Source organism: Leptonychotes weddellii, chromosome 3 (assembly GCF_054177405.1).
Source record: "Leptonychotes weddellii isolate Sample4059 chromosome 3, ASM5417740v2, whole genome shotgun sequence".
Taxonomy (NCBI): Eukaryota; Metazoa; Chordata; class Mammalia; order Carnivora; family Phocidae; genus Leptonychotes; species Leptonychotes weddellii.
The window spans coordinates 114,857,762-114,882,129 of NC_138371.1; the positions used below are offsets into that span (position 1 = coordinate 114,857,762).

The following is a 24,368-nucleotide window of genomic DNA, read 5'->3' on the forward strand; positions in this document are numbered from 1 at the left end:
TTCTTCCAACATATGGTCTGAGTTTGTTATAAGAAATATTTTTTGACCATCCAGAAGAAAAACTGGGTTGTTTTGTGAAGAAGAAAATTGGAGTCTGTTTTCATTGGAATGTTTAGTAAGCTAATAAATGTGTAACGTGTATGAGATTGAAAGGTTACCCTTTTTTAAATAAGATTGCATTCTTAATTCAAGTGGACAGAAATCCTATAAAATTCAAAGGTGCGCAAATTGGAACTAAAAGCCTGAAGTCTGTTTAGGTCTTAAAGTTAAGTAGGGTCAAGATGTCAGTTTCTCTCATATATGCCGTTTTGAAGCCTTTCAGAGCTGAATGCATAGAGTTGGGTCTTTCATTAGGGATTCTGTGGGAAACAAAATCATGTGATTCATAGCACAGCCACACTCTGCCTGAGATAATGGATGGCATTTTTGGCTATCTCTTGACTGCTGTGCAGCAAAATTTATTGGTAAACATTGTTTTAAAGCAAACTGCAGGAGGAAGCTGACCCATCTCTTCTCTGGTATATGCAGAGCATTCTCCACATCCCCCTCCCCCCGCCAAGCCTAGACTATAGCTGTTCTGTAAACATTTACATCGTGGGAGGTAATCAGGAGGGCATGAATTTCCTTAGTAGTTGAAACTGTACTGGTGCAGGTAAGAGATTACTGTAAATTCCTAATTAGGCTATTCTACATAGCCTAATTTGGATAACTTTTACCAGCTTCATGTATCAGAGAGATATATTAAGGGATACACTTTGGCTTTTTTTTTTCTCTCTTGATTAGGAGCAAATAAAAGTCAGTCCTCCCTGCCTTGGATGTAACTTGAATTGGAAAAGACTTAAAGCCTTCCCCTCTATAATCCCATAGTATCCATTAGTCCTGGTTTATTTTCTAATGACCAGTTGACTTTTTAAATCTTATTTATTAAGTGTTTTGCAAACACAGCCACAAGAAACCTAAGCTTTGGGTTTAGGTTATTTTGCTGTTTCCCTCCCTGGACTGAGGAGGATTAGGTGAGGTGAGACAGCTGCCCTGTGTCTTTTGTTGTGCAATGTGGAGCTTGGAGGCTGATGTTAGAAAAGAGGATTTCCGGGGCGCCTGGGTGGCTCAGTTGGTTGGGCAGCTGCCTTCGGCTCGGGTCATGATCCTGGAGTCCCGGGATCGAGTTCTGTGTCGGGCTCCCTGCTTGGCGGGGAGTCTGCTTCTCCCTCTGACCCTCACCCCTCTCATTCTCTCTCTCTGTCATTCTCTCTCTCTCAAAAGTAAAAAATGGGATTTAAAAAAAAAAAAAAGAGCATTTCCAGGTGAGCGGTATCCATGTAAATGGTTCATTACTTGATTTCTGTATTAATTAAGGTAACAATGGCTGCTCTAACAGACAAACAATGAAATTTTACTTATTGAACTAGTAGTTTCTTTCTTGTTCACTGAAAATCTAAATGGGTGTTCCTCAGCAGGCAATTTTCTTGCAAGCTGTGATTTAGAGACCCAGGCTACTGCTACCATCTTGTGCCTCCCTGTTTTCATCATGTGGCTCCTGTGTTTCTGCCTTGGGGAAAGAGCATGAAAGACATGCATGAGTGCTATTCTACTGACCTGGCCTGAAAATGGTTCATGACTTTCCTGCTCACATTCCGCTGGCTAAAACTCAGTTAAATGGTCACACCTGGCTGTAACAGAGGCTGGAATTAATAGTATAGTTGTGGACTCAGGAAGAAAAGAATAAGAATTGGTGAATACTCGCCAGTTTAAATCATAGATCTGAACAGGGAACAATAGAAAATCAAAGTGATAAATGAAGTATCTTGGGTTGAGAGCCAAGAAGATCAGATCTTGAATTCTAAGACAGTGACACAAATGAGAGGCATATAGCAATTCCCTGAGCTAGAGCCAAGTGTTGCAGAAAGCCTTGAGTAGAGCCTTCTATCCTATTTATGGAGTTGGTGGGGGTGGTGGGTGGGGGGAGACAGTTAAATGAGCCAATAGTAAGTAACTAAGAAAGTTTTTTGGTGTTTTTTCTTTGTTTGGCTTTAAATCCAATGGCAGACCACAAATTCAAGCAATAATGAGTCCCCTTTACTTCTGTTGAATTATTTTGCTGTGTAATCCCAACATCAAACTGGAGTACTCACTTTTAGCCATAATTTTAAATTCTTTTTTTTTTTTAAAGATTTTATTTATTTATTTGAGAGAGAGAGAGAATGAGAGAGAGCACATGAGAGGGGGGAGGGTCAGAGGGAGAAGCAGACTCCCTGCCGAGCAGGGAGCCCGATGCAGGACTCGATCCAGGGACTCCAGGATCATGACCTGAGCCGAAGGCAGTCGCTTAACCAACTGAGCCACCCAAGCGCCCTAATTTTAAATTCTTGATATTAAAGTTTATCATAGATTATTTTATAGACTTTAAATTTAGATATAAAGGACTTAAAAATTCTGTGGTCTCTGTTAGGGGAAACCAGTAGTTTTTGTTTTGTTTTGTTTTGTTTTTTAAAGATTTTATTTATATATTTGACAGAGAGAGACACAGCGAGAGAGGGAACACAAGCAGGGGGAGTGGGAGAGGGAGAAGCAGGCTTCCCACGGAGCAGGGAGCCCGATGCGGGGCTCGATCCCAGGATCCTGGGATCATGACCTGAGCCGAAGGCAGACGCTTAACGACTGAGCCACCCAGGCGCCCCGAAACCAGTAGTTTTAACCTAATAAAAATAACTCCTAGTTAATAAGAAATTTGAAAATAATAGCTGTCAACATTTATGTAATTGATAACTTGTATATTTCACATTTTATTTGAGAAGTGTTTAAATAGTATTGTTGTAACTTTAGAAGATAGCTGTGGTATAAACTGTTATTTTTTTTGTAGATGGAAGTTAGTAAAAATAATTACCTCTATGATTCTGTATCTGCTTAATAGATTGTACTTTCTTATCCCAAAGTCATGTGATTAGAAAATCCAATGTATTTCATAGTATTTTGTTTTTTTCCCCCTTTTTCTCCAGGAGAAAAGTGGAAATTATGCATACTCATAGTCTTTTCACTCTTCTTGGAGAAAGGCTGATGTTGCATACAAACACTGTGACTGTCACCACATACAACACACTTTATGAGGTAAAAATAAAAAAATGTATGATGACAATTTAAAATGTATCTAGTGGGAAACCTGTGTAACTGGGATCAGTAGTTGGTCAATTAATCAAAAAGCCAGTAATCTTTTTTTTTTAAATGAACACATACTTACATTTTAAAATTTTATTTTAAAACATATCCATGTACATTTATTTGCCAATCTTTTTGTGTTGGTCCAAGGACTTTTCTTTGAGTATGGGTTGGCTGATTGACTTGTGCAGAGTTTTTCTCACATGAATCACACCTGTTATGTATTATATATTAGTTTTCTCCTCGCCCTCCGCTGATTCTTTCTGTCTGTCTCCTGTGCAATTACCAACAGTAACCTAGAGTTGATAGTGGGGTAAATTGTAGGTAAAAATTATTTGTAAAGGCGCTATCGGGAAGAAGCTTTAGATCTCATCATTTCAATTCAGAAATCCTTTTCTCACCATTTCTAACAGATGGTCATATAGCTTGGGCTCAGTATTTTCTATGAAATGCAGAAAGCCAAATGTTCATTATAGCTGGGGAGGGCAAAATTTTCTGGTAAAGGGCCAAGTAATAGATATTTTAGGCTTTGGTGTAGTCTTAGTTTGGGCTGAAACAATACTATACACTGGGTGGCTTATAAACAACAGAAATTTCCATCTCAGTTCTCGATGCTAGCAAGTACAGGATCAAGGCAGTGGCAGATTTGGTGTCTGGTGAGGCCTCACTTCACGGTTCATCAACCGTCTTTTCACTATGTCCTCACACGGCAGAAGCGTTAAGGGAGTTCTTAGGTTTCTTTCCTGAGGGCTCTGTGGCCCTACACACCACCTAAAAGGCCCCACATCTCCTAACCATCACACCGAAGATTAGATTTCAACATAGGAATTTGTGGGGACACAAACCTTCAGTCTGTAGCAGCAGGCTGGGTGGTGTCTCTGAAACTACTCAGCTCTGCAGCTGTGGCTCAGAAGCAGCTATAGACAGCATGAACCAGATGGGGGTGCTGTCCAATAAAACTGTATTGTATCTGTTTACAAAAACAGATGGTATCCAGAATAATACTTTGACCCCAGATCTGTCACATTACTTCACTAGCTGTTTTATTTCATCTTTTTTCTGTTTCATATTATCATCAGTAAATTTAAGAATGGCTGCCTTTTAGATAAATTAAAAAACTCTTTTGGCTACTCTCATTTCTAAGCTTAATATTGCAACTTTCAGTCTGTCATTCCTCTAATTACATGATTTATAAACTTATCCTTCAGAACATAGCTGTTGTCAGTAAGAGTAGTTTTTTAATATTGCTCCAATATTTGTCCTACAGAACTGAATAAGCAGAACTGAATAGAAAGGCCTACCGTATGCAAAGCATCTTGATACTGATATTATATTTCCCTAATAATAGTAACTATTTTGGGGGGCGTATTTCCTGTGACAGTCACTTTGGTGTAAATACATACATTATCTCGATCCTTACAACAACCCTCTGAAACTTTGTTGTTGTTGTTGTTGTTGCCTTTTTAAACAAACTGAGAATCACAGGTTGAACAATTTACTCTATGTCTCACCACTAATAAATAGTCATAAAATAGGCAGATTTCATAGTATCTGTGCATAAGGCAAAAAATGTCAATATCTACCTTCAGTGGACATTAAAGTCCTCTGAATAAAAACCTTGCTACAGTATCAGATTAGAGCTCTATCTGGGTTTCTGTATTGGTTTTCTTAGACTAACCCCTCTGGTTAATGATTCCTATACATGTGTTTTTAAATCATTTTTTGCCTACATTTTTGACCCTCTGCTTGTTTTGACCAATTAGAGCAGAAAGTCTTTGTAGTCAGTGAAACGTTATATTAAAATAAGAATGTAGCATAACAATATAATATGTTGAATTTGAAAACATTATGTACCCTTAACCTTAAATAAAATGTCCTGTGTGTATATACATATATATGTATTTCTATTAGTCAATAGCAAGTGCAGCAGCATTTTTACCTACCATCTATACTCATTAGCACTTTCTGAGTATCCAGATTTTAGTCTCTAATGATATTCTACAAAGCCAAGCTGTTGCTGATTCCATGTCTTAGTTGGAGAAAGTCTGGATAAGTTTGGATCTCCTGATACTGGATGTTGGATGAGGCAGATGAAGGAACTAACTTGCAAGGTCTCTGACCAATTTGGCAATAATATGTACTTTTAAAGTAGAATAATAATCATGGTTTCTCAGAGTCCATAGTCTGAGAAACAAACTGACGGTTCTGGGGGGTGGGGGGTGGGAGGATGGGTTAGCCTGGTGATGGGTATTAAAGAGGGCATGTACTGCACTGGGTGTTTTACGCAAACAATGAATCATGGAACACTACATCAAAAACTAATGATGTAATGTATGATGATTAACATAATAATAAAGAGTCAGACACTTAAAAAAATAATCATGGTTAATTGGAAAGATGGGCTGAATTAATTATGATACTCTAAAAAGAAAAATTAACATAAGTATACAAAAAGTCAAAAAAGAAAGATGGTTATGATATGATTGGATAGCACTGTTGATCCCATAAAAAAGTAGAATGGGTGTTCAACATAAGCTTTAATACTACTAACAAACCAAATTATGTTATCAGACAGAATGGTGGATGATTAATTCTAGACCACCAAAGTTAAAATATTGCACTGCTTTGGATGGTGGCATCTGGTTGCAGAAAATTAACACTCATGTGATAGTTTTGAACTTAATTCTCATTAACATAGTAAGTGAAATTTAACTATAAAAAGAAAACTCAGCCTCAAAACCTGCATTGTGAGTTTGATTCCCCTTATGAGCATCAACCAGGGCTTGCACCCCTGGCAAGAAGCATTTGGTTGATAATCTTCAGTTTGAAAGCTCTTTTTACTTTCATTTTCTGTTTTGGTTTGGGGAAGTTACCTTAACCCCAAACAACGTGTCAAAATAAATATCATTACAACTGTAGAAAAATATAAAATCAAGTACAGAGATAATAAAGAACTATGTCAAACCTATGGTTTTGATAATGGTATTTTAGAATATGAGGTTTTTGCAAAGTTTTTAGAAGGCCAGTTAAGATAAGTTCTATGTTACTGTGATCTTTAAAATTCTACATGTGATAATGCCAATTATAGGATAAGCAACAACATTAAAGGACAAAGTGAGTTAGACCTTTTGGCAGTATATATCAGACAACATTGTATAAAAGATAAAAAGATGGCTATGGAACACTTAAAGCGTGGCTAGTGTGAATTGAGATGTGCTCTGAGGGTTAAGTACATTTTGGATTTCATGTCCATATGTGGCTGGTACCTTTTGTACTATTTTGTTTTTGTAGGGGCTGGGGTTACTTCCTATGCATATCTCTAATCAATACCAGTCAAACCTCCATGGCCCACCTTGAATCATATCCTTTCGTTAAAATGTTTACATCTATATTCACCTCTCCTTATTTATATCTCATTATTTCCCTCTCCTTTTTAAAAACTCACATAGGTTCTTAATGACAGTCTACCATGTTTTATTATTTAGCAGGATCATGTATTTATGCCTGTCTCTAGAGTATTAATTAATTGATTCATGAAATATAGTTCCACCTAGCAACTATGTTTCTCATTCCAAACATGTAGCAGAGTGTGGACACATAAATGGCTCTTAATAAATACATGCTGGATTGAGTTTCTAAATATGTATTGGTAATTTTAAAAAGGCTCATATTGATAGTATTCAAAACACTTTTCACATATAGAGCCTTACTTATTTATCTTCCTAGCAGTTTTAGTAGATAGGCAAGGCAATTATTACCCTTATCTTTAGAAGTTCAAATAGGACTTAAGAAGGACAATATAAAATTGTAGATTCTTTGAGATTAGTTTTGTTTTCTGTATAATGAGATTTCTTCTTTTTGGGGTGAGAAAGTTTTGACTATTGTCTATCATGGGAAAGTATGGCCTAGTCTTTTTCCAAGCTTGTCTGCAGTTATTTTGCATCTATTGGTAACCAGAATTTTAGGGATTTTGTCCACTCAGCTGTAGGTCCACACCAGTGCTTTATTGGGCAGATTGGTGGGAAAATGTCTTGTAAGCATATGGCAACCACTGAATGTCCTTTAGCATTTTCAGATTCTTTGGGTTTTCAAAGAAATTTCTGTCAGCTCAATGTGATGAGTAGTGCATGTCTGTAGTATTCTGTTCAGAAAATTCTGAGGCACTGTTTAGTATTAACAACAAAGTGTTTAGTGAAAGTAAAGGTCTTATGCCCTATATTTATCATTTCAGTAATAGGTTAGCTTTTATTTCAAGTCAATACCTTTTTGATAAACATTCCTAATATATAATAAGTCAGTTTTCTATCTTCTTTTTCTTCCTTTTTCTCAAGTCTGAGCAGAAAGGTCAGAAAAATGCCACTGCTGGTGGATGTCGTGGTCTTTTTCTAATCAGATGGGATCATCTCTGGCTCATGATTACTTTCTCCATCCCCAACTTTTACAAAATAGCTATGTACAACTAGGCTCTCAACTAACTTTTATGGTTTATGCACAGATTTTGTACCTTACTTTAGGTTGAACTAAAAGTTTCATTCAGAACTTAGTATGTTAAGTTAAACAGGAAATTAAATCACTAGTATAAAATTACATCTTTATTAAGTATAGTCTCACTGGATATTTTATATATGCGAGAATAGAGGTATACACAGTGAACAGTCATAGTATCCATTATTTATATATAATTCAGTTATCCATTCTTAAATTTCACAAATGTTTGAGTACTGGCACTGTGTCAGGCACTGTGCTGATGGCTAGGAATATAACAGTAAAAAAGATGTGTAAGAATCCAGCACTCATAGAGACTGAAAAATTAGAAAACGTTTTAGAATTCTGTTTTTCATTTGGTCAACTTTTTGTCATTTTTGTTATTGGAAAAAGTTTAAAGAAAAATTCATGGGTAAATGACAATGAGCCACATATTTAATAAAGATTTTCCCCTTGTCACACTTCATTTTGAAGTTAGGACCCAGGCTCAGACATTTTTTTTTATTTACTTATTTTCAGAGGTTTATTTTATTAATGATGACATAAAGAGTCATGTTTACACTTCATAATGTAAGTATATTAAGGATGTACACTGTGAAGGTATTTCAAACAGAATAAATTTTTGGATTTCCTAATTAATCCTTCCTACTAAAGATATTGGTTCTTTTTGTCTTTATCCATAATAAATAAAATTTGGAAACTAAAGAGTTAAAGAGTTTAGAAGATGTAGAATGACTGGAAGACCCTTTAGAAGAGGATTTCATTTGAATTTGACAGAATTGACAGTTTTTGCAGATTCTTTGTATATTTTGAAATTATGATTTAAATTATTTTCTAAATGAAATTCAAATTCTTCATCTTTCAGATCTTGACAGAGCAAGTATGTACTCAAGTTGTACACAAACCACATCCAGAGCCAGATTCTACAGTGAAAATTCAGAATCCAAGTGAGCAAACAGCAATTCTTTTTATATTCCCTATGCTGTACTTTTCATCCCTGTGACTTTTTAATTTGTAACTGGAAGTATGCATCTCTTAATTCCCTTCACCCATCTCATTTGCCCATCTTCCTACCCCCGTCTCCTCTGACAGCCACCTGTTTGTTCTCTGTATTTATGAGTCTGTTTACATTTATTTGTTTTGTTTTTTAGATTCCACATGTAAGTGAAATCATATGGTATTTGACTTTTTTCACTTAGCATAGTACCCTCTAGGTCCATCCATGTTGTTGCAAAAGGCAAGATTTCATTCTTTTTTATGACTGAGTAATATTCTATTGTGTATATATACTACATCTTTATTTATCTGCCAGTGGACACTTAGGTTGGTTCACTATCTTGGCTATTATAAATAATGTAGTGAACATAGAGGTACATGTATCATTTAGAATCAGTATTTTCATCTTCTTTGGGTCAGTACCCAGTAGTGGAATTATTGGATCATAACAATAATTCTATTTTAAATTTTTTGAGGACCCTTCATACTATTTTCCACAGTGGCTGCACCAAGTTACATTCTCACCAACAGTGCATGAGACTTCCCTTTTCTCCACATCCCTCACCAACACTTGTTATTTCTTATTTTTTTGATACTAGCCGAACAGCAATTCTTTATTGTAATGTAGTAGTAATGTGGTAACATGGAAAACTAAATCAAAACTTTTCATAACCATCTCAATCATTATGGTGATTACCATAGTTTATGGTACTTTTAACTCGCCTACCATAAGGCTAAGTTGAAAATGAGTAAAACTTTTTGAGTGGAAGATATGATGCAGTTATAAATCTTGATCTCTTTTTTTTTTGTTCATTTACAGTGATTCTTAAGGTGGTGGCAACTCTGTTAAAAAATTCTACACCAAGTGCAGAACTGATGGAAGTTCGTCGTTTATTTTTATCTGACATGATAAAACTTTTCAGTAACAGCCGTGAAAATAGAAGGTAAGCAGTTTCAGTACCATAATAAAACTTTATTCCATAATTATTTCCTCTCCTTTATCTTCAATCTCTTTCAAAACATTTGTCACATCTTTCCCGTATTGCTAAATAATTATAATTATGAGAAAAGGCATTTTATGTTTCTTTGATACAATCTACATTCATTATATTTGTATTTGTTTTTATGTTTTTATTTGATTATGTGGATATTATATTTTAATTGTTTCTGTGAATATACATATTCACAAACCCTTATTTAAAATTCACCATTCCTTTTGGTGACACCCGTCTATTGTAATCATGTTGTATTTGCTCATATTCATCTATGCTTTTCTCAGTTTTTGTCTGTAACTGATTGTTGTCATGGCATTTTTGAGCTGGTTAGCTAAGACATGGGATACAATCTAAGGCTATGGTTGCTTCCTGAATCTTTAATTTCACAGATATTTATTGAGTGGTATGTATAAAGTACTGTGCTGTGCAGGTTGTCTTAGTATATAGTCTTGGTACAATTTAGTGGGGAAGATAACAAAACAATGATTAATGTATTATGTATTAAGTGCATTGTGAGTGGTACATATGATGAGGGAGTAAAGAAACAGTAGCTACATCTGACTGGGAGAGTTAGGAAACCAATTTGAAATGATAATTTGGATTTTTCCAGGTAGAAAAATGGGAGGAAATCATTCCAGGTATAGAATATAGAATGTGCAGAATGACTGTGCATCTTGCTTTATCTAGGTCAGATCATATTTTCACTCTTTATCTAAATTTCAAAATAGTAAATTCTAATATAAACTAGGTGTTTTTAATGAGTTTTTTTCCCACTAGATGCTTATTGCAGTGTTCAGTGTGGCAGGATTGGATGTTTTCTCTTGGCTATATCAATCCTAAAAATTCTGAGGAACAGAAGATTACCGAGATGGTCTACAATATCTTCCGGATTCTGTTGTATCATGCAATAAAATATGAATGGGGAGGATGGAGAGTCTGGGTGGATACGCTCTCAATAGCCCATTCCAAGGTAACAAGAGATTTAGTATTTATAATCTGTGTTTCAGCTGTGGATTGAATGACTGTAAACATTCATCTGGTGCCATCTTGTGGGCATTTTACATTATGGCCCATTCCTTTATCTCACCTTTCTCCCTTTTTTGTTTTTGGTTTTATTTTCTCTCTGTTCGTAAACTGTTAGAGCATGAAATATTTTATAGATCATTAAATTGAAACCCCAGGTTTATGAATTATGAATTTTAGACCCCAGAAGTAACCCCATATATACTTTATAGCTTGAGTCTGAGTCAATAGCTCTTTTACCTAAAATATACCTACCGGTTCTTAAAAGAATATTTCATGAAATACACTCTGAAATATACATTTTAAGACTTTTTAAAAGTAGTCAGAAATTGCCTTTATTTCCAAGTGAATCATAATTGTTTAATGGTATTTTTAATTGCATTATCTTTTTAATTCTAAGAATCTATATATTTATATTTTAAATGTTATCTGATCTTGGTAAGAGAAAGTAGTGGGTTAAAAGTAACAGTTGTGTACACATTAGATTCTGTAAGATTTCTCATTATGTGGTGTCATAGAAAAAGCATGGGTGTCAGAAGTTTGGCTTTTACTCCAGTCTATGCCACAATTCAGTTTTATGACTTTAGGAAATTCATTTAGTCCTTTTGTGGCAGGGGTTAGAAACATTTTTTTTTAATGTTTTTAAGATGTACAGATAGTAAATTTCTTAGGTTTTGGGAGCTGTACAGCCTCTGAAGCAATTATTTAAATTGCTTCATGTAGTGTGAAAATAGCCATAGGCAATATGTAAAAAACTGATTATGGCTGTGTTCTCATAAAACTTTACTTACCGAAAGAAGTGATAAGCAGATTTGGTTCATGGGCCATAGTTTGTCAGCCCCCACATTTGGGACTTGATTTCCTCTTCTGTAAAATAAAGGGGTTTTGTATCAAGGTAATCTCCAAAGGAAGGTCCCTCTCAACATAAAATCCTGTTATCATTTAAGTATAAGTCAATATAATATGTGCCTATAAGGAAAGTAATTGAACTTTATTATTTTCAGTTTTATTTTTAGATTTTTAAAAATTTATTTATTTGAGAGAGAGTGAGTGAGAGAGAGGGAGAGAGAGAGCATGAGCAGGGGGACCTGCAGAAGAGAGGGAAAAGCAGACTCCCTGCTGAGCAGGGAGCCTGCCTAGGGGCTAGATCCCTTGACTCCAGGATCTTGACCTGAGGCTGAAGACAGATGCTTAACCAACTGAGCCACCCAGGCGCCCCTATTATTTTCAATTTTAGTAGAATTTTTTATTTCTATTAAAACTTACATTTTACAATATATTGACATTTTTTATCATTACATTAACAAATTTTAAAGTAGTATTTTATAAGAAAAAACATCACATTTTTATGAAATAATACATAATTATTCTTTTTTTTTTTTAAAGATTTTATTTATTTGAGAGAGAGAAAAGGAGAGACAGTGAGAGAGCACAAGCGGGGAGGAGAGGGAGGAGCGGGCTCCCTGCCGAGCAAGGAGCCTGATGCGGGGCTCGATCCCAGGACCCCTGGGATCATGACCTGAGCTGAAGGCAGACGCTTAACCAACTGGGCCACCCAGGCGCCCCATCATAATTATTATTTTTTTTTTTTTTAAGATTTTATTTATTTATTTGAGAGAGAACACATGAGAGGGGGGAGGGTCAGAGGGAGAAGCAGACTCCCTGCCAAGCAGGGAGCCCGATGCGGGACTCGATCCAGGGACTCCAGGATCATGACCTGAGCCGAAGGCAGTTGCTTAACCAACTGAGCCACCCAGGCGCCCCCATCATAATTATTATTAAACAAGTTTATATAAAGTAACCAATTAAAGTAGCTTATATAAAGATAAAATTGTGATGTTTTAATAGTTTAAAAATGTGTATATTTATAGATATGTGTGATTTTTAAAAAATCTTAGTTGTTAGAAGTAGGCACACATGTGAGTAATAGATGGTGAAAACTGATATAGCAATAGTACTTTGGATATTATATATTATTAGCTGATTTTCTGTTTTAGCTGAATTCAAATATGTAGAAGTTCAACTGGCATATTAGGTTAGAGTAACACTGAAATACTTAATCTAAAAGAAAAGATTACTGTACTTAAAACTTTAATGTTGTTAGTTTACAAGTCATCTAATAAATCATATCTATTTTGGATGATTATTTCCAGTTACTTAATGGAACTTATCTTAAAATTATTTGAAATCTTAAAATTTTTGACACCATTTTTGCTTTTACCATAACTTTATTTGTATTTTTTTTCTTCTCGGTACGTATATAAAATGCCTTAATGTTTTCTTCACTTATTCCTAAGGTCACTTATGAAGCACATAAGGAATACCTAGCCAAAATGTATGAAGAATATCAGAGACAAGAGGAGGAAAACATTAAAAAGGGAAAAAAAGGGAATGTGAGCACTATCTCTGGTCTTTCATCACAGACTACAGGAGCAAAAGGTGGAATGGAAATTCGAGAGATAGAAGATCTTTCACAAAGCCAGAGTCCAGAAAGTGAGACAGATTACCCTGTCAGCACAGATACTAGAGACTTGCTCATGTCAACAAAAGTGTCAGATGATATTCTTGGAAATTCAGATAGACCGGGAAGTGGTGTACATGTGGAAGTGCATGATCTTTTAGTTGATATAAAAGCAGAGAAAGTAGAAGCAACAGAAGTAAAGCTTGATGATATGGATTTATCACCAGAGACTTTAGTAGGTGGAGAGAATGGTGCCCTTGTGGAGGTTGAATCTTTGTTGGATAATGTATATAGTGCTGCTGTTGAGAAACTCCAGAACAATGTACATGGAAGTGTTGGTATCATTAAAAAAAATGAAGAAAAGGATAACGGTCCATTGATAACATTAGCAGATGAGAAAGATGAACTTCCTAATAGTAGTACGTCATTTCTCTTTGATAAAATACCCAAACAGGAGGAGAAACTTCTTCCTGAACTTTCTAGCAATCACATTATTCCAAATATCCAGGATACACAAGTACATCTTGGTGTTAGTGATGATCTTGGATTGCTTGCTCACATGACTGGTAGTGTAGACTTGAGTTGTACATCAAGTATAATAGAAGAAAAAGAGTTCAAAATCCATACAACTTCAGATGGAATGAGCAGTATTTCTGAAAGAGACTTAGCGTCATCCTCTAAAGGGTTAGAGTATGCTGAAATGACCGCTACAACTCTGGAAACTGAGTCATCTGGTAGCAAAATTGTACCAAATATTGATGCAGGAAGTATAATTTCAGACACTGAGAGATCTGACGATGGCAAAGAATCAGGAAAGGAAATTCGAAAAATCCAGACCACTGCTACAACGCAAGTGAGTTACCCTACATGAGTTCTAAAAATGCTTCAAACAGATAATGAGTTGATAGCACCACAGCAGTTAAGAGTCATTTCTTACCAGCTACACCATGTTTATACTTAATTATGGTGCTATAGTAATTTATGGAATCAAATAGTGTGGTAGTATACATAAGAGACATTTAAAATACCTGAATTGTATTTCCAACTCTGCCACAATTTGTCTGTGGAACTTAGCTGAACCTCTTTGGGCCTTGAATTTCCTTAGACAGTACAAGAGGTTGTACTCGATTAAAATGTGACCTTTACGGGCTCTACCCATTCTAATAGGTTATGACTCTGTGACTAAATTTACACATTTTGTACTCAAGATCTTCATTCTGAATACTTGATTAATTTTAACCTTTTAAAGCTTCAGGCCCAACCTTGTTCTGTGAATTATAGAAAAGAGGACTTAGAGCCCAGATTGAACAGATAAATGAAATGAAGGGTAAGGGGAAAGGGAATTGTTATTTATCAAGTGCCTACTGTGTTCCAGGCACTGTGCTGCATGTTTTCAGATTTAATCCTCACAATCACCCTGTGAGGTAGGTAATATGGCTGAGAAAATGTGCAGTTATTAGCAGTGAGAATTTTCTTTACAACCACTTGGATAGGAATCTGTTATGAGGAAATTAAAGAGTCTTAGGCCTGGCGGTGAGGAAACGTTAGTGCTGCAGTTCTGGCCTCACCAGAATAAAGCTAAAAATAGATGCTCTTTTCTGATATGAATTTTAATTGTGGAGCTTTGAGTTTTAAGACTACTTCCTTGTTTTCTAGGCTAAATTACCTTATGGTTAGGAGTTGAAAAATAATTTTACACTTAATGATTTGTTTTTTGGTGTTTCTCCAGGTTTTCCACTCACGTTTTAATGTCCTCAAAGATAAAATTAACATGTTTCCATTAGAATTATATTATAAAAAGTAAACCATACCTTTCTGGTGTCTTTGTACTCTAGTAACAATATTAATAATATATTCTGTGTTTGGAAAATAAAAACAGAAACAAAAAGTATCTTCTGTGTATGGGAAAGGTATTTTTATTTTTTCTCTATTAACTGCCAGTTTCCACTTTTTGTGGCAGTTGCACCACAGTGATAACTGGAAGGGAGTGGAGATACTGAATTAGGTAAAGACTTAAAAGAAAGGAAAGCATGATGCCTTGTTTTTATTTATTTAAAGATTTTTATTTATTTATTTGACAGAGAGATAGGGAGAGCGGGAACACAAATGGGGGAGTGGGAGAGGGAGAAACAGGCTTCCCGCTGAGCAGGGAGCCCAATGTGGGGCCCAATCCCAGGACCCTGGGATCATGACCTGAGCCGAAGGCAGACGCTTAGCGACTGAGCCTCCCAGGCGCCCCAGCATGGTGCATTGTTTATTGAACATGGTAATCACTGGGCTTGCCTGGTTTTCACTTAGAGTTTGTAGGTACTTTCTGGTTTTCTAACTTATCAAATAAATGTACTGTTTTTCTAAATTGAAGTATTGTGAGTGAAATAGACTTTGAGTTAACCTGAATCTGTTCAAGTAATATTTTTTAATCTTGTGTTTCCAATTATAGTTAGTTGATGATATATATCCAGTACACTTCAATGTGAGTTATATGCTCACTTTCCTAAGGAAGAAATGTGGTCTAATATGAAGACTCCATAAACAGGGGTAAAGAGGACTTGGTTTTCAGTGTGAACTTTGGTGTTAGACCTGAGGTATTTGATTACCTTGCATAGTTTTTGAAACAGCAAAATAAAAGTAATAACAGTAGCCTCTTCAGCTCAAAAAGGTTTCTGTCCAGGGAATCACCAGATGAATAATACATGTAAGATACATAACCTACCAAAGTCATATGCAAAGCTTTACTCACTCACTTGATTATACTTTCTGTTTTCTTTTTGAAAATTTTGAAAATTTCTTTTGCAGTCTACAAAAGTTCACCTTTTCTTTCTCTAGGCTGTTCAGGGTCGGTCTATTACACAGCAAGACAGAGATCTCCGCGTCGATTTAGGATTTCGAGGAATGCCGATGACTGAGGAACAGCGGCGCCAGTTCAGCCCAGGCCCACGCACTACAATGTTCCGTATTCCTGAGTTTAAATGGTCTCCAATGCACCAGCGACTTCTCACTGATTTACTATTTGCATTAGAAACAGATGTACATGTTTGGAGGAGGTAGAAATATTTCTTTTCTTAAATAAGGCAACTTTCACTGAAGAAAATGAGTATTTTAAATTAGTGACATCAGTTGATCCATAAGGGAATTATATCATTGAATAATCTCACAAGTTGAATTTACTAAAAGTAATCCAACATTGAAATTTTATATAGAAACTTGAATATTTTCACACAGGTTATAAGGCCTAGGGCTCAAGTCAAAAGGTGTCCAAGAATTTAGGCTTAAGACAATTAAAAAGCAAAATTTTGCCTATTCTATATATAAAAGAGATTTAGCAACAACAATAAAAAGTTTCAGTTTGGGTTCAAAGCTGTTTCCACATTTTTATTCTTCTGTTAAAATTAATACCATATACTAAATATATTCATGGTAATAAGATTATAACATATAGTGTTAAAATAGAATTTAAAATCACCTTACAACATCTATTTTTAGAGCCTTTACCCTTAAAGTAGTTAGTATCAGCTCATATATAATCACTTAAAGAAAACAGTCTACATAAATTAAATCATCACTTAAGGAAAACAAAGTCTGCATAAATTAAATCATTACCTTGCCTCACTTTCAGTTAATTTTCTAATAGCAAATATGCAACAAATTAAGCAGTTATGAGAGTACGTCATTTATGTGTGCTTGCACATAAATTAGGAAGTTGATGGCTGTGACAGAGAACCCCACTGTCATTGACTTAAACAATCAGTGGCATGGTCTTCTCTGGACTGAAGGAGACTTCGCCTAATTTTCCTTCTGAGATTCAAGGTGGCTGATTCAGCTCCCAGCACCAGTTCAACATAGGAAACTTCCCCAAACTAGAAGGCAGGGGCTCTTCTTCCTCATTCATCCTTTTCTTCATTCCTCCTCTTCCTTTTTTCCCTCTCCTTCCTCCTCCTCTCTCTCCTCTTTTTTCGTCTCCCCATTGTTTCTTCCTCCTCCTCCTCTACTTTTTCCCTTTCCCATTCCTTACCCTCCCCTCCTTTCTTCTTTTCTAAAAGAAGCCCCTCAAGAAATCTCCCCCTTACCTCTTATGTGCCAGCAGTCAATCACCAGCAAAGGGGAATGGGATTATTAATAATGACTCTCCTATTTAGAGCAATACTGGTTAATAACCTAGTAGCTGGAATAAAGCCAACCTTTCCTATACCTGATCTAGCTCAACAATAGAACAAAATCTAGATTGTGTTAGCAGGGAAGAAGGAATAACTATTATGGAAAACAGTCAATGTCTGCTACAGAAAGTTTTTACTTCTAATTTTATTTGATCAGTTTGTCCTTAGGCTACTCATGTGATAGAAACAATGGTCTTTCCATTGCTGGTGTTGTTATTTGCTAAATTACCTAGGGATGCTAAATAAGGAAACTGGAATACAGTGAAATACATTACTGTTAACATGACTATCAATGGAGATATATAGTGTAACTTATTAATTACAATTATTCGTAGTCCCCAAATGAGAGATACTCAGCTTTCCTTCCTTTAACATATGATGGAAACATAACATATACATAGATACCATGTGTCTCTGTTCTCTTTCACGAGCTGTCATAAAATTCCCCAAACAGAATTTTACGTAATTTAATTTTTTAAAAGATTTTATTTTTATTTGAGAGAGAGAGCACGTGCACAAGCAGGAAAGGGGAGAGGGGCAGAGGGAGAGGGAGAGGAAGAAGCAGATTCCCTACTGAGCAGGGAGCCTGATGCAGGGCCCATCCCAGGACCCTGAGATCATAACCTGAGCTGAAGGCAGATGCTTAACCGACTGAGCCATCCAGGTGATCCTAATTTAATTTTTTAAAAGATAGCACTTACTTTTAGGATTGGGCAAACATCTTGACATCTAAGATGTCATAGATGATAGTTTACATTTGTAAAGAGTGAGAATCATTGACTTAAAATTGATCATGCTAAAGATTGAGTATCAGCTAAAGAAGAACTGATATCTGGCCTTCCATTCAGTTGCTGATGCTTTTTCTTCAGAGAATTTATCCTTAACCAAACAGTAGATAATCATGTTCTCTCATCTTGCCACCGTCATGTGATATGAAAAGAAGCATGACTAATTCTTTTTGCTATCAGTAAGATACATCATGAGCAATGGAAGGTCTTTTTCTTATTGTAAATATTGTGAACATTACTTAACTTCACACACAGAAGAAAGTGGCCACAGCCCTCCTAGTGAACTAATGCTGAGTCCTTGGAGTGAATGATGCCTCAGTTGGTTTCACTGTGTTCTTGACTGGATCGGTTACAATGTTTAAGTCCTATAGCACTTTGCCTTGTTTCCGACATTGGAGTAGCCACTGCATACCAGATACCATTGAATTCCTATAAAAATTGGATGAGTTTTGGGCGCCTGGGTGGCTCAGTTGGTTAAGAGACTGCCTTCGGCTCAGGTCATGATCCTGGAGTCCCGGGATCGAGTCCCGCATCAGACTCCCTGCTCAGCGGGGAGTCTGCTTCTCCCTCTGACCCTCCCCCTTCTCATGTGCTCTCTCTCTCTCTATTCTCTCTCTCAAATAAAAAAAAAAAAAATTGGATGAGTTTTTGTTTCAGTCTTTCATAAAATTGAACCTTTTGGTTGACAGAATTGGCTGTTGGCATCCGTACGGAAACCAACTGGCAGCTTTCCTTGATGAGCTTTTTGACATGTGGACACCATTTCATGTCTACAGCTGTTTGTGGGATGTTAAGGAAAAAGTGGAACTTCAAAATCGAAAAACAGACCAAATTTGAGATATTAAAATTGAACAAAAAAGAACAGTTGATCATGGAGTAATCTCTTTTTTTCCCATTAGAAAACAGTTCATATTCTTGACAGACATCAAATTAAAGCAGTGTATTTTTCTGGGTATCTAAGTTGCATGTTTTGTATGGAAAAGCTGCACTGCTGACCTTTAAGATATTTTTCCTCCTTTTATTCAATAAGTCCTTGAATTTTTGCTGATTTATTTCTATTTCCCTATCATGTCACTTCTGTGACTAGCAGTATACATTTTCAATATGGCTGATCACAGGTGGGGCTGCAATCTGGTGATAAACAGAAACTGCCTGAAAGGTAAACTTAGAGTTAACTATCCAGTTGTTCTAGAGTACCTGAGGATGGTAAATAAGGAAAATTGATTTCAACACAAAATAAACACGTACTGTAGTTTTAAAGCAGAAACCCAGTAATGAGTTAATACATTTGGATACAAAGAAACCCTGCGGGGATGAATGTTAAGTCTTCGGTAGTATGATATCTCAATTGTAAATTATTTTCTTTTCTAATAATTCCATTTTAAATTTGCCTCACTCTTCAATATTTTTTACTTTATAAATGTTAGAAAGTTAACTTCTTAAGGTAAAATGTTCATTTGTGTTTTGTTTTTCTGCTCTTTTAGTCATTCCACAAAGTCTGTAATGGATTTTGTCAATAGTAATGAAAATATTATTTTTGTACATAACACAATTCACCTCATTTCCCAAATGGTAGACAACATCATTATTGCTTGTGGAGGAATTTTACCTTTGCTCTCTGCTGCTACATCACCAACTGTAAGTACTTTGCTTCCATCTAGTGGTGTATTTTGTAATTACCTGACTAGAGCCTGTCAGCAGTGTTCTCTACTGTAAACAGATTTTAAGGAGATACGTTCACCTAAGGCAACTTCTCCCCATTTCTTTTTGTCAGTGTTGGGTTTCAGCCATGTGTGTCTGTGAAAATATTTCTCTGGTGATTTGATGAATACTTTTGAAGAAGAGCCAAAACTGTAAATGACTTAACTTTATTTCCCATATATTGCCTATTTCTTCAAATATATATTATGGTAAACTTAAAAAAATTTTATTCTATTACTCTTGAAATTCTAAATACAAGCACATGGTTATTGTGTAAGTAAATAGAGTCATAAATCTAAATTTAGAAAAAAATCATTAGATATGCAAAACCTCGTGTGAATTGCTTGAAATATTATTTCTAAACTTAATATTATTTTAAACTATATATGGGACTTTTACATTCTTGTTCTCTGAGATTTAATCTTGAAGCCAGCAGTCTGCTTCCAAAACGGAACCAAATTAATGAATTCTTTTTTAAAACTTAGGCACCTCAGATAGAAAAAATATAAATAACATACCACTTTTACACTATTTGAACAATTTCATAATCCTTAAAAAACTCAAAAAACTTTTTATAGACATATGGGCTGTAATAGCATTTGCATGTGAATTTATCTAGTTCAACATTTATTTAAAAAGATACAGCTGTCTTTCTAGATAAAACATTGAAATACATTAAGTTTTAAATGCATTTAATATTAACTATATGTTTAAAATATAATAGGTCAATGTTAACTTTATATTTTAGTTGTAGTTTAAAAAAATTTCTGGTTTATATTAAAAAAAAAAAGAAAGACTCCATAGCTGCCTGCCCAGATAGGAAAGAATGTAGAACTCTACTTCGCATATTGACTGTGTCAATATATTGGAAACCAAATTGGTTTCCATATTGGAAACAAATCCATGAACCCAAAAGGTATGCTCTCTCCACAGAGAAACCTGCTCTTTTGTTAAGATGTCTTTTACTTGGTGGAGCAGTGTTTCCAAATTAATCTCTGGCTTTATTTCATTATTAACCAGCTTTTCTTATATGATTCCTTTTCTCACTATAGTTTTTTCAATGCCATCACCCCCAAAGTATCACTCAAACTTAAATATTGGCAGCAAAAGATTGTATGCCCAACATCTTTCCCCCCTCACAGGCATGTACACTTCGATTTCATCCATAAATTTATTCAAGAAGTTGACAAAGGCAAGCAGGCTAGTTCAAGAAGGAGAGCAGCAAATAGATCATCATTATTAGGGCCTTAATGAAATTAGCAGCTAAGCAAGGAAATGGAGCCAGGAAGAAAAATAGTTGATGGCATGTGAAGAGTGTAGATATCCTGTGAGATTATTGTACCTACCATCCCTTCTCTTCAATCTCTGATTTCTCCTGGTGATTTACACCAAATTCAGGTAAATCAAGAGTTGTGTATGATTTCCAAAATGAATTCTAATATTGAAACAGGGAGGGTTTTTTCCCTTCTATACATTAAAAACTGAAAAATATCAATATTCTCTCCTGACATTTTTCTTCATCATATAAAATTTTTTAATGTTTTCTGAATAATCCTTTGTCATCAAGAAATTTTAAAAGGTTGTATTGAAATTCATTTTATAATATTATTTTAAAATTTTGTGTAGAACTGAAGATGACCTCTATATAAAATTAGTAGTAGGTATTAAAATTTGTATAAGCTTGAAATACTCATATTACTAAATAGTCTTCCAAATTTTAAAGCTGAAAGATCTCCATCAAGATAGAGAAAATATGAAATTACTAAAATAAATTGTCCATAAATGTTATGATTTACATACTATTTAACTGCCCAAATTTACTTATTTTTTATTTTGTAATGAATATATAATAAAGATACTGACATTTTGAGGTTTGACTTCCAAAATTATTACCTTTGCAGTGTGGACCACTATATTTTGCAATTTGAAACTACTTATTGCTTAGAATACTTTTTTTTTTTAAGATTTTATTTATTTATTTGAGAGCGAGAGAGCGAGCCTGAGGTGGGGGAGGGAGAGGGAGAAGCAGGCTCTCCGCGGAGCAGGGAGCCCGCTGTGGAGCTCCATCCCAGGACCCTGGGATCCTGACCTGAGCTGAAGGCAGACGCTTAACAACTGAGCCACCCAGGTGCCCTTGCCTACAACGTTCTTAACAGACTTAGGAATTCATTCAGTTGCAGAAATTTTTTTTCATTGTCTATTTCTCTATATTTCTGTCATTTTGGTTCTTTAACTGATTGTACCTATGCCTGGTATACAATAGCGGATTATGTTCTTGGAATAAATTGCTTCCTTAAAAGAAACAGCCAGAATGTTTTTTCCCACTTTATACTGGTAGAACCATGATTGGTGCTGACTACTGAGTATTGTCTTCTCTTACTTGATTGTGTAACATTCCTGTGAAAAATTGTAATGTAGTAGAGGGAGAAAGTTGGGAAAGAGGAGATTAAATAAAGAAGACAATTAGAACTGCATATATAAAGAGCTTTTGACTTAGAATTAACATGTAAAAATCCAAAAGTGAAAAAGGAAGCTTTGACAGTATACAGATTAGCAGAAGAAAACATTGTCATGTAGGTGCCATTATAATTTCAATCCTAGATACATGAAGAGAGAAACATTTGATACTGATGTTCGAGTGATCTCATGATTTTGTTTAGGTTTGTGTAGTTTTAAAAATATTTAAGATATTTTAAATATTAAAATATTCATTAAATGCATATGTGCATGAATAAATATGAATAATGATGGATGCCTGTGACTGGCCAACTTTTTCTGTATGGGTCAGATGATAAATATTTTCAGTTCTGTGAGCTACATGGTATCTGTCTCAACTACTCAACTCTGCTATTCTGCAAAAGCAGCCATAGACAGTTACATAAAGGAATGTGTGGGTTTGTCTCAATAAAACTTTACTTATAAAAACAGGCAGTGGGGCAGATTGATTTATGGGTCATAGTTTACTGACCGCTGACTTAGAGCATGATCCTCACATAAAATACAAATGTCATAGTATAATGTTTTAGAGTGAAAGCTATTATTTATTACTGACCATTGAAAATTCAGTAGTTAGAGCTTAAGATAAACTCATTATTTCCTATTAAACAAGAACTTGAATTTGACTTACTGAATATTTAGTTTAATTTTTAGAACAATTTCATTGAACGTTGTGGTCATTATGTTCTATTAGAAGATATGTAACATTTCACATTCAGCCATACTAATTTTTTTTTTAGCATTTGACATGTCTAATATTGAAATTGTATTTAATTTTGAGAGGGTAAATAGAATGCTAAGTATTCTTCTTTTTCTATTTTACCAAGGTGACCAACAATATTAGTTGTACTTATTTCTACTAGCAATGAACATGTGGACGCAGAAATTAAAAATACAGTACCATATGTAATCACTCAATATGAAATACTTAGTTTTAATATAACAATAAATATATGATATTTTTATTCCAAAAACTACAAAAGACTTGTAAAAGCAATCAAAGATGGTCTAAATAAATGGAGACTATACCATGTTTATGGGTTGGAGACTCAACATAATAAAGGTAACCCTTGTCCCCAAATTGATATTTAGATGTATCACAGTTCCTCTCAAAATCCCACCAAAATTTTTTATAGTTATAAACACTATTTTTTTAAAAATTCACATGGGATAATTAAAACCGTTTTGAAAGAATCATTATATATTAATCACAGTAATCAAACTGTGTAGTATCTTAAAAAGACGTAGTTCAATGGAACAGAACAAAAACACAGAAATGGAGCCCCAAACAAACGCACAACTTTTTTTTTTTCTACATATGTTCATAAGCAGTTCACTTAAGGGGAAGGATAGCCTTTTCAAAAACAGGGTAATGATAGGTTTTCTTTATAGTTATCCATTGGAAAAAATGATACTAAGCTCATCTCAGGAATATGTCTTTCCCATTTCTCAGTATAAGTATGGATCTCAGATAAGTATGGAAATCTCATTTTCATCAAAACAGAATTGTTTCCCATCATCAGTGAGATTCAGACACAATCTTTTTGAAGTTAGGATTCAATATAAAGTATATGGATTATGGATTTTGGCATAAGATAAATCTGTATTTTAATCTGGGTTCTACCACTTACTAGATAGGACCTTACTCTCAATTTCTTCATTTATGAAAAGGTGTTAATTATGCTTATTTAACAGGGAGTTTGTGAAAATTAGGATAAGTAATAAGTGTAAAGCTCATTAGGTGGAGAAGGCTCTTGATGTTTCCCTCATTTAGTACCCTTTCGGAACTGTTTATTCAGATCTGTGTCATGATAGAGTAATTTTCCCATTTATAAAATAATCTGCCATATTCAGAATTCTAAAATAGGGTATCTGAGGCAAATTTATTTATAATGGGTGATTCATTTTGATGGCAAAAGATTTACATGGTATAGTCTTTTTGTCTGCTATCCCAATGGGATTGGCATAGTGGTGGTCTGTTTTCTGCTTTGGGATCTCATATGCATATACTGATTTCCACTAAGGATAACATTTGTGTATTACTGTTGCAGTATCATCATGTAAGAAAAGTTGAATTGTTTAGATTAATATTACTTGTAATATTTCAGTGGAATCT

General features: G+C 34.9%; 1 protein-coding gene across 1 annotated transcript in view; it reads left to right on the plus strand.

Moving 5' to 3' along the window:
• NBEA (neurobeachin) overlaps positions 1–24,368 on the plus strand; it is a 609,173-nt gene that overhangs the window by 159,993 nt on the left and 424,812 nt on the right. The window contains exons 14-20 of the mRNA XM_081815498.1: positions 2,997–3,105; positions 8,504–8,585; positions 9,455–9,578; positions 10,407–10,599; positions 12,950–13,966; positions 15,940–16,157; positions 19,540–19,693. Of these exons, the coding sequence (XP_081671624.1) occupies positions 2,997–3,105; positions 8,504–8,585; positions 9,455–9,578; positions 10,407–10,599; positions 12,950–13,966; positions 15,940–16,157; positions 19,540–19,693 (1,897 nt within the window). The remainder of the gene's footprint in view (positions 1–2,996; positions 3,106–8,503; positions 8,586–9,454; positions 9,579–10,406; positions 10,600–12,949; positions 13,967–15,939; positions 16,158–19,539; positions 19,694–24,368) is intronic.